At 39.3% G+C, this 16,149-nt stretch overlaps 1 protein-coding gene across 1 annotated transcript in view; it reads right to left on the bottom strand.

Annotated features, from left to right (window-relative positions):
• astn2 (astrotactin 2) overlaps nt 1-16,149 on the bottom strand; it is a 253,457-nt gene that overhangs the window by 85,411 nt on the left and 151,897 nt on the right. The window contains exon 11 of the mRNA XM_023419585.2: nt 10,487-10,637. Within this exon, the coding sequence (XP_023275353.1) occupies nt 10,487-10,637 (151 nt within the window). The remainder of the gene's footprint in view (nt 1-10,486; nt 10,638-16,149) is intronic.

The following is a 16,149-nucleotide window of genomic DNA, read 5'->3' as shown; positions in this document are numbered from 1 at the left end:
CACTGAGACTGACAGACGTACGAGTAATGGGGAAGTCAGTGTATGTATGTGATGTGCTAAGAAGGCGCGGCTAATTACAAAATGATATCGCAAACTTTTGCCAGAAGTAAACGTTTTGTTAAGAGTTTCAGTTTCAGTTACACAAATCACATTTACCTGAGAAAACTGCACACACTCTGGTCACACACCTAATGGAGAACATTGGGTCCAAAATCCTATCATTACACTTGGCTAATTTACAGCACAGCATTTCATTTATGAAGTGTTATTTTTAATGAATTGTATTTCTTCCAGCATAAGAAATACTAATTAAGCATGAATGCAGCAACAGCAGATGCATTCTATAACAAAGATGGACCCCATTAAAAATGTCATTTTACTTACCATTAATAACTCGTAGACTTAATAGCCCACTGTTCAGGACTTGGGTTGCATTATGCATGTCAGATGTAAACAAGAGAGGTTGCACTTGATGAACTTTTCTGCTGGCTCAGTTTATTTTGTTTACAATGACAAGTATTGTTATGTTAAAAAAATAAAATCAAGAGACCTAAGTTCATTTAATTAATTTTTCATATCATTCACATTTTTATCATTTTATACAAAGATAATATTTCTTACAAGCAATTAGAATAAGAAGCAGTGACTGTCAAAATTAAATATTAACACAGAAGCGTTAACGCTACTTTAGTAAGCAAAGTACATTCTAACTATTATATGTATTTGACTTTATATAACTATTTTTTTGCTATCATTACATTACATACTCAGGCGCAGTTTGAATCGTATAGCATACAGTACAATACTGTTGGCTTTGCCTAATATTCCGGGAGCCCTTCAAATAAAGGGAAGAATTTCTTTACCGTTTGGCCATCACAAGGTACTTCATTAGACAACTTTGCAGACTGTCGCAGCCAACACAGTGAGTGTTATTCCCAATTATACTCGTTTACCACCGTCAGCAAAAGCCTGAGTGTGAATGAAGTGTGTTTAGAAGATGTGCAAGTGTTAATGGCGAAGTGTGTGTCTCAAATAAAGTCAGAAGAAGCAAGAAAACATCATGTTGTAATGTAGACGGAGAAGCAGACTTTTACCCTGACTGTGAGGAAGGGTAAAAACATTAAGACAACAAAAAAGAAATTCTTGACCTTTTAGCACGGACTGGACTGCTCAGCCTGGACAGTGCTCAAATCATCCTCTAACAACAGACATATCTGACAAATACTGCACGTCAGTACATTTTGTTCTGCAAGCTGCCGGAGATCTGCAGTAAACAAATTAAGATTTTCCTTTGTAATAAACCTTGGGTCACAAAAGCAATTAAAGGCCTCATTTGGTAGGTTTTAATAAAGGTTGCGTAATACAGGACGGGGAAATTAAAAGGGAGGAAAATTCAAGTCAGAAATAAAGACATGACTGAGCCGGGGCTTAGAAGTAACAGTGTGAGAGATGTTTGGAAAGGCATGACACTTATTACTAAAAATAGGGATGTTAGCCTGAATGTTTTCAGACTAATTATCAGTTTGTTGTTTAATTCAGCAGTTTTAAAATTACAAGTGTTAAAGGGGGGGAAAACAATTTTGTCTCATAAAAATACTGTGACAAAGCTTTTCTACCAGATAACTGTCTAGAATGCATTCGACAACATCTGTTACTGGGTGTTTATAGCTTTCTTCTCCCCTTTCTCATCAACAGTAAAATATGAAACTGTTTGGAAAGCTAACCACTGCTAAATGTGAAACCTCCAAAGCGTCGGATGCCCCCGGAGCAGCAGCCGGTCTGCGGTTATCAAGGCTTTTTTTATTTTAGATTTTTTTGGGAAAAATATCAAGCACAAGATTTTAATGCAGATGGGGAACAAACTGGAGAGCGAACAGGTAAATCAGCTGCGGACGAACCTTAGGCTTGTTAAATGATGTGTTTTGACATTTGGAAGACCTTCTCTCTCATGTCAGGCTTTAATTTATAGACTTTTCAACATTAAACTCTTGCCTCAAGGATGCCCGAAAGTTATTTGATGATCAACACGGTGATTTACAATCCAACACTATCAACAACCACCAGCAGTGACTGAACTCTTAGTTTCTAATTATGAGATTTGATTCTCATATTCTGCCTTTTCATAACAGGAAGATCATGTTATGGAATAAAGATCTCCCTCGTGAGATGGAATGTTTTCACATAGCGGGTGAGACACTGACACATGGTGACATCAGCTGTGGAAATCTTATTTCTGATCTCCAGGGAGGAACCACTGCCAAACACTACGAAAAAGAGGATAAATGTGCAATAAACATTATGCATTGTTCACACGTGTGTTCTGGACAAAGTCCCATATGTTCATTATTCAAAGGAAAAGCTCTCCACTCTCAGATCCATTAACTGTATCTCATGAATGTAATGCTAACTTCCTCAGCAGAACAAGATTGGGGCCATTCATCACACTGAGGCGGAGCCGTGGGAATAGCTGTCTGTAATTCAGAACTGTCATGGAGCACTCTGCGGTTGAATGAAAGGACTTAAGGTTAGCCATTAGCACAGCCCACTAGCTACTTACCCTCTCTGTTCAGACAACTCTCTGAAGACACAAGGGCCGGGGAGGGGGAGGATTTGCATTTCAGATAAATGAATTTCAGTCAGTTCCTCTGTGGTGCCTCTGCTCTGGCAGCACAATGAGAGCAGGCCAAGAGATCTGCTGAACCTTATTGACGAGGATGTTGTTAGAATTATAATTATAAGTAGAATTAACATCAGTTGGCACTTGATCATTCATTGAAAATACATAAAAAAAAACATTTGATTCTGGCAGTTGACGTGTTACTTATTTAATACATTAAATGTTTGAAAAGAAAAAGCCGAAAGGACACATTACAGACAAGTGTGGATGTGCGTGTGTTTTTGTGCTAGCAAATTTGCAAGTTCAATCAAATTCAACTACTAGATTAAATTTAATGGATTGTTTGCATATTATCTCTTTTTCTTTTTTTACACCTGCATATCTGCTGCATCCCTGAATGTAGGCATATGACGGTAACAAATAAAACTTGAAGGGTTGAGTATATGTGCTCTCTGGGGGCTATTACAAATGGGAATTTTATGACACCATTAAATACCAGCGTGATGATATTTCACTCTTGAGTATACTTGGGGGATTAAAAGTACAAGGTAAGCAGGTTTGAGGAAATGAAAGAAAAATGAAATGCTTCAAACCTAACTGCACATATATCTCCCCACACATTATATACCGCACATAGATCACCCCTACAAATTAAAGTTCACACATTCTGAATGAATGCTATTCATTTTGCTAATCACCCATTAGTGCCCTCGGCTTTAATCAGGAACTGAGCATAATCTATTAACTCTGTCTCTTAATAATCTTGTCAGAATTGAGATGCTAGATGTTCTTACTTAGTGGCCATTACAAAGAAAAAAAAAAAAGAAAACGAGAGATAGCAAGAAAAGTGTGAAGAGTGAAGACAATAAGGAAACGTTTTCCTTAATATTTTCTTAAGGAAGATGTGTATTTAGTCTTTCACAAAACAAGTCCGCTCTACATCACAATGACAGGCGGCGGTGGTGGCGGTGGTGGTGGGGGGATCAAATGCTCTAAAAGCGTATTTGACAGCCTAATCTGGTTTAGAGGTGGCAGAGATGCATGCCCTGCAGCTCCACTGCTGTTCAAATGGGTTAAATTAGGCAAACAGTTTCATCGCTGCAAGAGCACAAAAAAACTTGTGAGGGCGCAGTACAGTCCCCAGCTGTTTGCTCCTCATATTCATGTGAATTCAGACTTAATCTTCAGTGAGAAAACACACAGTTGTCTCGCAGCTATTGGAAATGGCGTTGCCCAAAGGCAAAAATAGACTTTGAGATTTAAGATAGATTTAGCTTGTCTTCTTTGATTTTCATCCTCTTTTTTTTTTTTTTTTTTGGTGCGGATGGCTTACATATGCAAACGTGCAGAATATTTGGATGAATACACGTCAAAAGAAAACAAAAACATACTGCCTTGTTCTATTTCACATTCACGCTCTGATTTAATATTGAGCACTAACCATCACAGTGAGAATCTGCATGCGTGTGCTCAATCCATCCTGCACTATGGAGACTGGCTGTGTTTAAAGGCCATTTTGTCTTTATTTGTCATCCTCCTTTCTATAGTGGTGACAACACAACGGATGACACTGAGTGTAAAGGATTGCTTGGTACGGCGACTCTGCTGCTCTCAGCTTAGCTTGATCGCCGAAGGCATTCAAGAACTGCTGTTATTTGCTTCCTCTGACGAAGAAGACAATGGAGACGCGGTCTGTTAACGATGAGTTATCTTTGTTTATGCCTGGACAGAAAATACAGAAAGTATAAACACTGGCTAATGGATGCGCCTTTAGATTTTTCAGCGTTCTAACGGTTAACATGTAAAAGTCAATAAGACGTCTGAGGCAGAGATATACAAAGATATATAAAAGACGGACAAACAAATGCGTTTCCTTTCAGATATGAATGGAGGTTATCATAAAAATAGCAGCAATACTCTACAACTTACTGTAACAGCTGAGCAATAAATATTTTATGCCTCTCTTGATGTCTTAATCTTGCCACAAAGAATAAGAGATATTATCTGCAATGTATGTCCAAAACTAGTCCACCTACATTTATAAAATGATTAGACGAGAGAGGAAATTCCAACACCAGCCTGCCTCTGCGTATCAAACCTGTTAGTTGGGAATAAAGCCTGTGTGATTTAATAATCTTTCTCAACCCATTTAATATTTGCTTTGGTTTGGAACTGAGCCACTGAACTGACAGAGACTGATTCTAATTGAAAAAACTTGTCAAATAATAGATAACATATTGGAGCCACCACAGGGGAGAGTGCCCCCTTAAATTAGTGGATTATGATACAATTATGACATAAAACAAAAGCAGCGCTTGAGTTGTTCTCTGCAGTTGTTGCTCATACAATAATTTCACCCATTCAAAAGCCTTGGATAATCAGGGACACATTATAATTAGATTGCATTAATATATTAAATATATCCACACATTGCCACACATGTTTGGGTTTTACTGTTATGTTGCAAATATTTGCTAATGTTTCCCTCATAAGGTTTTACCCGAACTGTATTCCACTGTGCACAGATCTTAATTTCCACCCTTGACTGCAGCGGTGTAATGCAGATCTCTGTGGTACACTAAATGACACACTTGATCCGGCATTTAACCAACAGTGTCGGGGCTGAAAGGATGAACGAATTATTACAATGTATTTGCTTTAAAGCATAAAGCATTGAAATTCATTGGTAATGAAGTACACTGAGCTGTGCCGTGCAGCGGAGCGGGGGGGGGGGGGGGGGGGGGGGGGGGGGGGGGTGGCTTGGGGAAGTCATGACGCTTGGCTGTCAGGAGCACGGGGCTGTTGGGACACACAGGGGGTGTTGGATAGAGGGATTAGGGGATGAGGGTTTGCACAAAACTTTTGTTTGGATGCAGTTGCCATTTTTCCTCCCTGCTGACTCTTTATGCAAACCAGCGGTAACCAAGCGGAAATCTGGCTCCACGCTGACAACTCATCATTTAATTCCTGACTTTTTGAGTGTGCCACAAATTTTAATAAACTCTTGCATGCTGAGACAGTATACAATTGCCTTAAAATGAGTTTGGAGACAACAATATCTGTCTTCTCTAAACTGTTATAAACTACCGGAATTTGACAGGCCAAAATTAAAGTTTTGGGTGGTGCCTGAAGTTAAAACATACATCTTTGCCAACCCAGCATCCAAACAACTCTACCAGAGATGTCCCAAAAGGCACATCAACTGATGAAAGATATGCCACTAATATCCCACCATCTGCTCAGCCTCTGAGTACTTCCATTAGGAAGACGGATACTGTAGCTGGATACAACAATGTGCCATAAAGAAAAACATTCTGACATTCCCTAAAAGCACAGAAACCGCCACAATATGCTGCAGTTGTCAAACTTAAACATTAAAAATGGCAAGCTACCAGGAAAAGCCATGTTTACAGAGTTCTGAACTTCACCAAGCAGCCCTGGGAGAGTTCACCGAGTGCATCAGTAATACCACTTTCACACACAAACACAGCGGAAGACACGGTACATTGACCACAGGTTCAACCAGAATTCGACCGTTCATTCCACACCACCGGCTAAATGCTGGATTGTTGCTGCTCTCACAACTCACTTCTGCCCGATGAAGTTCCCTCCTCACAGAGTGCTTCATAATAATAATAAATGTTGTTTTTACAGTTTGCATCCAATACCATAGCCACATATTGTAACCATGACCAGAAAGGTCCTCTAACCTGAAGGAAGTACTTGTTTACACTTATTTACCACTTGTACTTGTCTTTAAAACAAAAGATATATGTTTAGCTTGGGTTTATTTGTCTTTGCATTTATACTCTTTATGCGTTTTTCTTGTGCACAGGTCTCTGTTGAAAAAAAGTGAGCTTTCTTGTTTAAATAAAAGGATTTAACTAGACATATAACTCCTTTCTCTTTCCTGTCTTCTCTCTCCCTTTAAGCAATTTAGTCACGGCCATTAGTGCAGAAACATTTCCAGTAACACTATCTGTTTCACACAGTGGAGGGAGGTGACTGTAATCATGAAAACAGCAGTGCGGGCTGTAATGTAAACAGAATAACAACATACACTTTTTCATAGCACAATGCTACTGTGCTGCACAATATAACCAACCGGTGTTTGATGAGCCAAGTGATGAAAAAGGAAAAGCACTAGCACAAAAACATTTCCTGTCTAAAATCGCTAACCTGCGCTTACAGCAGCTGTTGTTGTAAGCTGAGGTTAGCGAGCACAGGAATAAACCAGCTGTCATCCTCTCAGCAGAAAAAAAAAAAAAAAAAAAAAAAAAAAAAACTGGAATGCAATGTCTCCAAAAACTTCAGCACCGGCTCTGACTAGAATTGAATTCATTGCAAATGCCTTTCAACTGTCTTAGGAGCAGTAGACAGCCGTGAGGGACTGACTCTGATAATGGATTTTAAGCCCTCCATGTGGCATGTCGCTGCTCTGTGTTAGCACCCACTCTGACAAGGATGGTTAAAATAACACCAACCCATAAGAGTCGGAAAAGAAAATAATACCACTGTGTCTGTGATCCTCTCCCTTAATCTTTGAAGACTAGAAGGCTTTGTCAGTCTTTTTTGTCTGCGTATTAATCAGCCGCACACGGAGGCGTGAGTTCTGAATCATTTCAGAGTAATATTTATACAACATCTATACTTTATGAAAGTGTGAAAGTGATGCTAAACCTTTTCCAAGTGAGGTCCAGAGGAAAGAGAAGCTTGAATAAGGCAGATAATATGAGTATGTATTCATTCTGTCTCTACTTCTCTTTCTTTACTGACAGAGGTTATTCCTGGCAGTTTCTTGATAACGGATCTACGTTCGTGCTGATGGTTAGCATGTGTGTGAAATCTGTTTATAAAATATGGCACGATAAATCCAGGGGCGTTTGACAAACAATCCACTGGCTTATTAGCACATACTCATTCATATTTTATACACACACTCTCCACTGTCCACTTCCTCCCAGCTCTGGGTCTAGTGAGGATTCATCGCAGGTGCACCAGTTTAGTATGAAAAACTGGTTTCTACAACTGCGCAAAAACATCAATGGGACCACTGCTATGGATGTAAATTACTGTACATCCGCAATATTTCATAGAATACAGATCATGCACATAAGCTAGCATGACTGAATTCGTATTTACGGTAATTCAACATGTCAAATTTTTTTAGTTTAATGCAGGCAAACATACTGTAAATTGGGTTAAAATTAAACATCGTTATATGATAGCACAGAAATCCTGTGGTAGCACGTGCTGGAAATCGTTAAATCAAATATACTGACATTTAAGATTATATTTGTGAATGTACATTTGGCATTTAAATATTGCATTTTCAAAATTGGTGAGGAACTGCCACTCAAAATAAATAAATAAATAAAATAAAAATTGCCACTTATGTTAATAACTATAACGTGAGCTCATGACGACTTTGCAGCCATTAAAATGCTACAAAACAGACGTTACGAGGCGCGTGAAGTAAATGCATTAGTTGGAAGCCGCATTTAATTGTGCTACTCGGGAAAGAGTGACTCAGTGCACTCTTACGCAGTTCATGCATATTTTTAATAAATTATCCATATCGCAGGTGCAGAGGAAGAAACGTAGAGTACTTGGCTTATTATAAAATGTTATAATATTATCTGTAACAGTATGATGAATATTATACTGTTAGCATGCCTGGGGCAAAAGCCAATTACTGCTATATGTAGACAAAAACCTACCTAGGTCATAAAAAACAGCCATAAGCTACTAAATATGTCAAGAGTGGAAATTGTCTTGGTTCTGATGAATGATGGGGAGCATAATTCAAGTTTATTAATATGAAATAGTCGTCATGGTAACGCAGTGGGAGGTAAATCGTTGGGGATGAATCTGCAGCAGGCATGAGCAGAATAACTTGTGTGTGTATAGAAGTGATTAAAAAGTGTCTTACTGAACATATTACATGTGATGCATACTGTGTATTTAGCTCAGTAAAATATACTGTGTTAAAACCTGTGTATTTAGCTCAGCCTCTGCCAGGTGCCTGGCTGAGGCTGTCAGTCATGGTATACATTACTGCTTAACAGCAGTGTCACAAATAAAGCTGTGTGTTATTCATCATCCGTGATCAGTGCCAGATAAAATTACAGATAGCTGTATGATAGCAGTGTGAGAGTGCAGGAAGAGCTGCGGTGAGGTTTGAATGAATGATGTTTTTGTTAGTGACCATTTGTTTTGGTTTTTTTTGCTCTTTTTGGTTGTTCTAAGAGTTAAAAGATAAAGACGAAGAAAGAAAAACAAGAAAATTGCCGTATCAGTGTTTGTCTTTGGTTGGTACAAACCACGAAAAGACCAGTCGATTTATAGCCCCGTCCAAGTACTTAATGACTCTCCAAACCGTCCTCCAGCAATTGAGATGGCTCATCAATTTAATTACTTTACAACGCAGGCCCGCCCCATGCTGTCAAAAGCCTGGCATCGGAAGTTTCCAGCCACCCCGCACTTGTAAATATGCCAGGAGAAAACCTCTTTTGCACTGCATTTTACAATGTTACATCTGAAGTCAAACTAGGGTTGATGAATCAAAGGAGGACATAAAAATTCAGCTCCATCCTTAAGTATAGCAAATATGCATTTATAATACATATAATAGCAGTATGTAACTGGGGAAAAGACGCACATTACTAATGCTATTAGTAGCACTTCTTCTACTTTGCTGTTGTCGCTGGAAAAGTTTGCGTCTGCTGATCCATGTTACAGCTTGAATAACGGCCCCATCGTAGCCAATACAGTAAAGCTCATAGTGTTACATATACCTAAACCTGACCAAAGCAGAAAGTATCATAAAAAGTTAAGTCTGTGTACAGTCAATACCGGGGCACACACTGCAACAGTGTCTTAACTGCTTCTAACCATAAGCCCCATAGTGTCCATACATATACAAAGTGCATAACATCAAGCATACTAATTATGGCTGTAAATGGCACATAAAATATTATAGATTGCTTATATCACAAAAGCCAAGATAGGATATAGCAGATGGCATGCAAATTTAATGAGTGGCATTTATCTTGGGGAAAAACATTAAAAATAAGTGATTATGCAAATGAATTTTAGAATATATACCATGTATCACTTTCGGTACTTAATCAGTCTTTTAGCTGCACAGTCCTGCAATAAGTACTGAGTAGCAGGAGCACTGGTCATTAAGTGAACGACTTAATTCATATACTGCTTGCTGGTAGAGTTATTTTGTATTTTATTCGTTGTTTATTTTCATTAGCTGTTTTGCAGCAGTTGGCTATTGTTTGTCAGGGTTTCCTCAATTTTCCAGTGTGCCCCAAACCCAAAAATGAGAAAATGGGAGCACAGTTACGGGTAAAATACATGTAGCATGACAATCTTGAATGCTAACGTGCCAGAGACAGCATATCGACAGCTTCTGTGTGTCCAGCCAGACTAAAAGATTGAATCCAGCATTACATAAGTCTGCTGTCCCTTAGAAATCAGTTGTCAACACCCACTGAGCTCTGCCAGCTAGTTAGCTGCAGCTCAACACCTGCTCAGCTGACAGCAGGCCTGGGCGATAAATGGAACTACTAGGACTTTTATCAGTATGTCTATCACTGACAAGCACATCTCTCACACAAACACAAATACACACACACAGACCTGCACTCGCAAGACTTTTAAGGTACACAAAACTTTCAACCCACAATGTATATACAGATTTTTTTTAAACCAGAGTGGCTTTAATCGACAGCTTAATCTGATATAATCATAGAGTATCTAACCATTAAAAATAGTGTACACTCACCACATACATAGCAACTTGCTCATGTCAGTGTGTCACCTAAAGACAAAACCAGCACATCCGAGTACACTTACCATGCAGCCTGATGAGTCCAGCTGTCGGTCGGACACACACTTGAAGTTCTTTTTGCAGCCGCCGTTATCTTTGGAACAGTCACGGACAGGTCCGAAAGATGCCAGGAGGTCCTCCACTGTCTCGAAGTAAGTGGACATCATGGCCTCTTCCCTGAAATGGAAGGAAAAAAAAAAAAGTGAAAAAACATGAAAAAACAGACGCATTTGCACGTTTTCATAGTGCAAATAAGGACATACAGGTACAATTAATGACAAGTACAAATGGATGCTTGAGTAGCTGAACATAATCCTTCACCACCTGGAGAGCAGTTTCTCATAACCTTTCTGTTTCTAGTGCAATTATAAAGCTATTCATGCTTGCACATAATGTGACAAAATTGTGGTGTTTTAATGGCTTTTACCTTTCCGCCTGCAATTAATGACTACTTGTAATGTTTGCAACTCGGGTTTGTTTCATAAAAGGGTATAAAAGTTAGCATAATGGCTAAAATATGAATAGAATGTAAATTCTGAAAATGACAATTAATGATAACAGAGCTGTTATTGAATACAGGAAAGTTTTATTGACAAACTTTTGACCTCTGTGAGCTTTGGTTTCATTTTGTGACTGGCAGTGAAAAGGCAAATGTTAATAAACCTTGAAATAGTAGTCTAATATTGATGTACCCTTGGGCATGTTTTGTGCTTTAGCAAGCTACAGCAGTTTTAAAACAGCTGTTTTAAAAGTTTCACTGGAGTGATGCATGCAGGAGTTCATGCTGGTTCATGGTGGGTCATGTCTGGGACTAATCGGTGCTTTGGCATTAATTGAACATGGTGTGTTGGTGGAGAGCCTAGGGAATCAGCAATCTCCATCCATTAATTCTCACAACTAATCCAAGGCCAAGGCATCCAGGTCCGCCCTAGCTGGCAGCTGGTGTTGAAGGAGACAGCGGAAGAACAAAAAAGTACGTGCAAAGACAAACTCAGGCATACACAGTCAAAACTTCATTTAACGCAGTGTATTTTATTAATGCATTCAATTTAGTTTTTGACATAATGATAGCTATATAATGCTATTTCTCATTTGCAGAGCTCCATAGAGGGCTAGATGGCAATGTGCCTGTATTTTAATAGATCTGCATAATATTATATAACTTTATTTAAGTTACACTGAATGTTAATTTATGCAGAATTTATGACATGATTAAGAGTGTATAGCCATGCTAACAACTATCTGAAGCAGGCAGAGTGTTGCTTTGAGCAACAGCTAACGTCAGCACGTTAACATTGTCCCGAGATCATGTTTGCCTTGTTCACCATCTTAGATAAGTGCGATAGGATGCTATCGTTACCTAAAGATAGGATAAAATTCTGATCTGATCATGGCAATTGATGAAAAGTCAGGGGAGCACTAAAGTCATTACATTTCATCCTGCAAGGACCATGAACGGACCAAACTTAACGGCTATCCATCCAACATTTGTTAAGACATTTCAAAATCACAAAAGTCAGCCATGTGGCAGCGCTAGAGGTCCAAAGTTGGTGGGGCCTCAGCCTTTGGAGACCACGGATGTCTGCACAAAATTTCATGTCAATCCGTCTAATAGTTTTGAGAGATTTTTAGTCTAGACCAAAGTTGCTAACTGACTGGCAGACAGATCGTCATTACCATCTCTGGTAATGCCAAAAGTATGTTTTCGCTTCAGACTAGGATTAAGTCTAATTAGAGATCAATCGATCTGTGTGTGTGTGCGTGTGTGCGCGTGTGTGTCACTCTGCCACTGCTAGGGCTATACTGTTTAAAAATCATTATAAACGAAGGAGAGATCTGTAATTTCCAAATCCTGGATCTTTGTGCCTTTTTTCTGAGAAATGTCATATTGACCAATCTTGTACAGCTCAGCTGCTGTGTTCACTTCAGCATGCTCAGCCATGCCCATACACTGAGCTCTGCATGCCCGCTGTCAGAGTGAACGAAGAGGTAAGCAACCCCTGTGTTTTCCTTTGCACAGAAACAAAAGCTCTGTCTCTTGCAATGAGACCACAGGGACCACAGTGTGTTCTGAGGATGACTTGACTCAACAAACAGCAACAAGATCTCGAATGATGGGAAGACAGATGCCCTGCTGAGCAAGGATGCTTTTCGGTGTACTGTCACTGTCACTGTTTGTGTGTGTCTTTGTCTCTGTGTACTTGGGCGCTTATGTGGCAATGTCATTTCAAAGAAAGTGCTGAAAACAGGACCACGGAACCAGTAATATACACACTGATGTTGCAGTTGTTGATTTGATTAAAATGTCCTTAAGTAACCTCTGCTCAAAGTGGTTATAAACCATCACAAAGTAATTTATCTTGCAAAGTTTCATCAATGAGCAAAGATGGCGAAGTGAACTCTTATTGACTCAATGTTTACTGCGAAATAGTTTTGTGAAAAGAATTGTATATTGTGACCTTGTCATTGGCTTTAGGCAAAGATGAAAAGCGAAGCATTAAAATTCATCAAAAAGGTAGTAATGCTCCGTGCACAGCATTGACAAAAATACCTTCAAAATTCATATCTTATTAATAAGAGCAGGGATGTATTGTGGGTAGATGTGAGCAGACAATGTCAACCTACCTTTTCAATTACAAAATAGAATTTTTTTTTTTCATAATGTATGCCCATGTGTGATCAGCATTTGGAATGCTGTTTCACACCTCGCACTGTTTTGAGCGAGGGATTCTTCATATTAAATATTTGGCTTTCATGTTAGATTTATGGCACATCAGTCGGTAATTGGCACATCTTCCTTGTGTGAGCGGTGAAGTGTTACGACTCACTGACAGCACATCGGGACTGTCCCCTTTACAAAATCAAACCTTTCCTGGCACTGTGTTGTGCTGATAGCAAATCACTCACTGTCCTCACTGTCACACACACTGAATATATATATATATATATATATATAAAAAGATGTCAAACAAAAGAGCCCAGACAAGTAACCTATCAGTCCTGACTTTAATTTATGGAGTCAGGTGTTTGAGTTGGTTTGTTTTTTGTAATTATAAGGTAATCCCCTGGCTATTTGTGCTTTGCTATATCAATGGTCACCTAATCAACTATGCCAGTGGTCCATCTGTTTTGAGCATTAATTCTAATGTGGACATTAATGACATCAACTAAACAGGAAAAAAATATATTTTAAAATGGTTTTAGCTTGTTGACCACAAGAGGGTTAGTATTCGACTGGAGAATGTGATTACAGATACCAAAACATTTTAAGATAATTAAAATGTCACCTTCTGTTTACAACAGATTAACAAATGTTTCATCGTCCCCAATAGACACTTTTGATGTGGTTATGGCAGAACCATTATATTAGTAGTACTGATGTCACCCAGTAATTCCCAGTACTCAAAATGAATGCAAAATACACTCTTTATCTTTTACAGTTTACTGTTTTTGCTGGCCACATGAGCAGCTCTGTTGCAGTTAAGTATTTTGGAAGATACATGCTTTTCTTAAGGCCAAATAAACGGCATTTGTAAATAGGATGAGAAATTGACCTTTTGGTCAACCAGCCATAGTTGCTGGAGGACATCTCAAAATGGTGTATTTAATTATATTTCTTCGGGGAAGCATTTCTAGGACAGCCACAGGATGCAGTATGCGAGTCGAACTCTCCAAATATATCAAATGAAAACCACTGAAAAGTTCACATTTGTTTGTTCTTCCATATTCACTGTGATACGTAGTGGAGTTGTAGATGATTATTGCCGCCACTGGGACAGATAACATCAATCATTAATCTTTAGCCATACTGTAGTAGTTTTTCAGTAAATTTTTCTCAAGAAACAAACTCAGAATGAAAGCAGTTCAGTTGCAGTATTCACACTAAATGGATTACCCAAAAATGACTTCCTCTGAGCAATAGGTGGAGCAGAGGTCTCTATTTGAGGCTACGCTCATCTCCTTGGTGGTGTAGGTTTAATAATGGGAATTAGACCTGGCGATATTGATGTGCCACATTGTCGCACTCAGCTGCAAACTATCCAATGTACATCAGACATCATAGGCCAATCAATCATCTACATCATCTACATCATCTAGATACAGTTGAAATGTCGCCCAATCATCACTGAAGTGGAGAGTCTCAAGACCTCAGCTGCACCTTGATGAATATCAAAAACAGGAGGTATCCGTGTGAACTCTTGTCAGAGACCAATACCCACATTCAACGTGCTTGACTTAATACCACAAAAGGGAAACACATCTCCCAAGTGTATTGGAACTGAATGGCTCACAAACAGGAACTCTGCCACCTGATTCTACCAGAGGACATCCCACAGGATACCTAAAGCAACACTGCATTTTTCCAAAATAAAAATTGCGTGGACTCAAGAAAGTCTAATTTCAGTGACCGCTTGATTATCCGCTTGGGGCAAACAAGCTGGTCCACTGTTCCAGAGCCAAGGATCCTGCAAGTCAAAAGGCAGAGATCAGTGCAGTACCTAAAGGGCAATGGCTGAGGGTGGAACAGATTTGGTCAATGTGGATCTCAGCAAATGAAAACTTGCCCTTAGACTGTAATCTAAGTTTAGGGAGGTTGCCTGATTTAGTGCGTGGAGTTGAGAGGTACCAACAAAATGCAGTTGGGCTCACCTCTATGCACAGCTTTGGCTCTGGAACCAAACTCCTTGATAGACGGTGGACTCCTACTCAGGAATTGTCCATGGCGAGATGTGCCAGTCGGTTGTGGGACTACTGACAAATCACCGGCTGGCTGCTGCACACTTGGACTTTCTCCCGGTGGATGAGAGGGTCACCATCATGTGGCTGCGTAATGCAGAGAGAAAAACTATTACTGTTGTTTGCGCATATGCGCTCATTTTTGGTTGCTAGGCTACAGTGGTTGGTAAGATGTCCTGCACCACGATCGCATAGCCACAAAAACTATATGCCTGAATTTACCAAAGGGTAGCTGAACACAATGCAGCCTATTTATTTTGAATGTTGTCAGAGAATGAATGCATGTTAGAAATGGAACAAAATTAATGTTACAAGCACCAAATCCATGATGCAATTTCTGAATCCTGCTTGATTTAAGGACACTCAGGTTAAATAGTTAATAAGGATCAAAAGTGATAATCAGAACACTCTTGCTGATTGGGCCCATTATCTACATGGGTTGATTTCTCAGTTTCTTTTATCTTATTTTATCTCGTAGCAAAAACTGTAACATTTGTGAGGATAATCTCCACAGGGTCTGTGTTTTGTACAGGTCTGCAAAGACTTGCTCTTTATTAAACTGAGCCCCATTTGCAACCAAAACGCCACCAATGTCACCCCCACCCCCATTAAAACCACACTCATTTTCAGAGGGCGTTCTGCATTAAGGGATAGGGTAGGGTATTAATAAGCAGCTAAAGTGTGGGATGCACTCTCCACCCTCGCCATGACCAGGGAGCATCAGTACGGATATTAAAAGAAGCTTTGACATCAGCTTGTTTCTCTTTGAAATTGGTAGGCTACTCATTGCTGTTTCCTTTATCCATGAATGTTCCACAACCATAAGTGTGTGTTTATTATAGTAACCATGATGGTGGTCTTCGAACCTTAAAGAAGTACTTATCTTAATCCATACTACATCCAACCGAACTGTGACCGTTCCATGACCTTAACCTGACCTGTTTATTATTGA

Source organism: Seriola lalandi, unplaced genomic scaffold (genome assembly GCF_002814215.2).
Source record: "Seriola lalandi dorsalis isolate HSWRI2012SDOR001 ecotype SW California unplaced genomic scaffold, Sedor1 jcf7180002054606, whole genome shotgun sequence".
Taxonomy (NCBI): domain Eukaryota; kingdom Metazoa; phylum Chordata; class Actinopteri; order Carangiformes; family Carangidae; genus Seriola; species Seriola lalandi.
This window is presented reverse-complemented; position numbering and strand designations above follow the sequence as displayed.